Consider the following 972-nt stretch of genomic DNA (forward strand, 5'->3'; position numbering starts at 1 on the left):
TGTGTGTGTGTGTGTGTAAGTTGGAATTTTTCAATAAGATCACGGCATCAATTTCAACATAGAGCAAATAATTTGTTTATCTTACGGACCTCAGCCATCACAAGTTCATAGCAAACCCTCCATCTATTATCTTCATGGAAATGGAAGAATTGCATGTTCCCTCAGGGAATTTGAAACTCGAATGTGAGGAAGAAAAAGAACTGACTAAGAACTTAAAGCCATGAAGGAGATGATGTTGATAAAAGAAATAAAAAATAAAAGAAGAACAAAGAATAATAGCAACAAGAACAATTCACCAAATGGAAGATTTGAACATGATTATGAATCGTTATTCTCAAACGATATTTGTTGCCACCGGAATAAGCGTTAGAAGGCTTTTAATTGCAAATATTTGTAGGAGTATCAAAAGTTTAATCCAAAATTTGAATCAAGCAACAAACTTGGAAAAGGAACTTAAGAACAAAATTATGGAAACTAGGTTTGATATTTGATTTGGATAAATGGTATAGATTCGATCGAACATGAAAACCAACCTTATATATAGTACTCCAACAACCATGCATGAAACGGTACAAAAACTAAGCCAAAAAAGGTGTGAAGCTTGATGAAAAGACACCAAAATTTAAAATTTCAACGGACAAAAAATTGCACTGCACGAGTGCCCAGCACAAAACCAAGCAAGTGCCCAATTCAACATTTTTCTTCTGTTTTGAATAACCAAGGCCGAGCAGCCACATCCATTTTTTCTTCTCATGTTGCTTTCGCTTGATTTTCTCATAGTTGATCAATATTTTATCCCTCCAAATCACTTCTCATTATATACATTGAACAATATTCCGACAATCCCACACTTGTTCAAATATTTAATGAGTTCAAACTCAAGTTTAGCAACATTTATGCATTGGGTAAGGACATCTTTCGATTTAAATTCAACCTTAGTGTAAATCTCACAAAGTGACATCGAAATCCGAG

General features: G+C 34.0%; 1 protein-coding gene across 1 annotated transcript in view; it reads left to right on the forward strand.

Annotated features, from left to right (window-relative positions):
* Window positions 1-224, forward strand: part of LOC111387527 (probable pectinesterase/pectinesterase inhibitor 51) — a 5,165-nt gene extending 4,941 nt beyond the window's left edge. The window contains exon 4 of the mRNA XM_023012097.1: window positions 166-224. Coding sequence (XP_022867865.1) covers window positions 166-224 — 59 coding nt within the window. The remainder of the gene's footprint in view (window positions 1-165) is intronic.
* Window positions 225-972: the final 748 nt, after the last annotated feature.

This window comes from Olea europaea, unplaced genomic scaffold (genome assembly GCF_002742605.1).
Source record: "Olea europaea var. sylvestris unplaced genomic scaffold, O_europaea_v1 scaffold4067, whole genome shotgun sequence".
NCBI lineage: Eukaryota > Viridiplantae > Streptophyta > Magnoliopsida > Lamiales > Oleaceae > Olea > Olea europaea.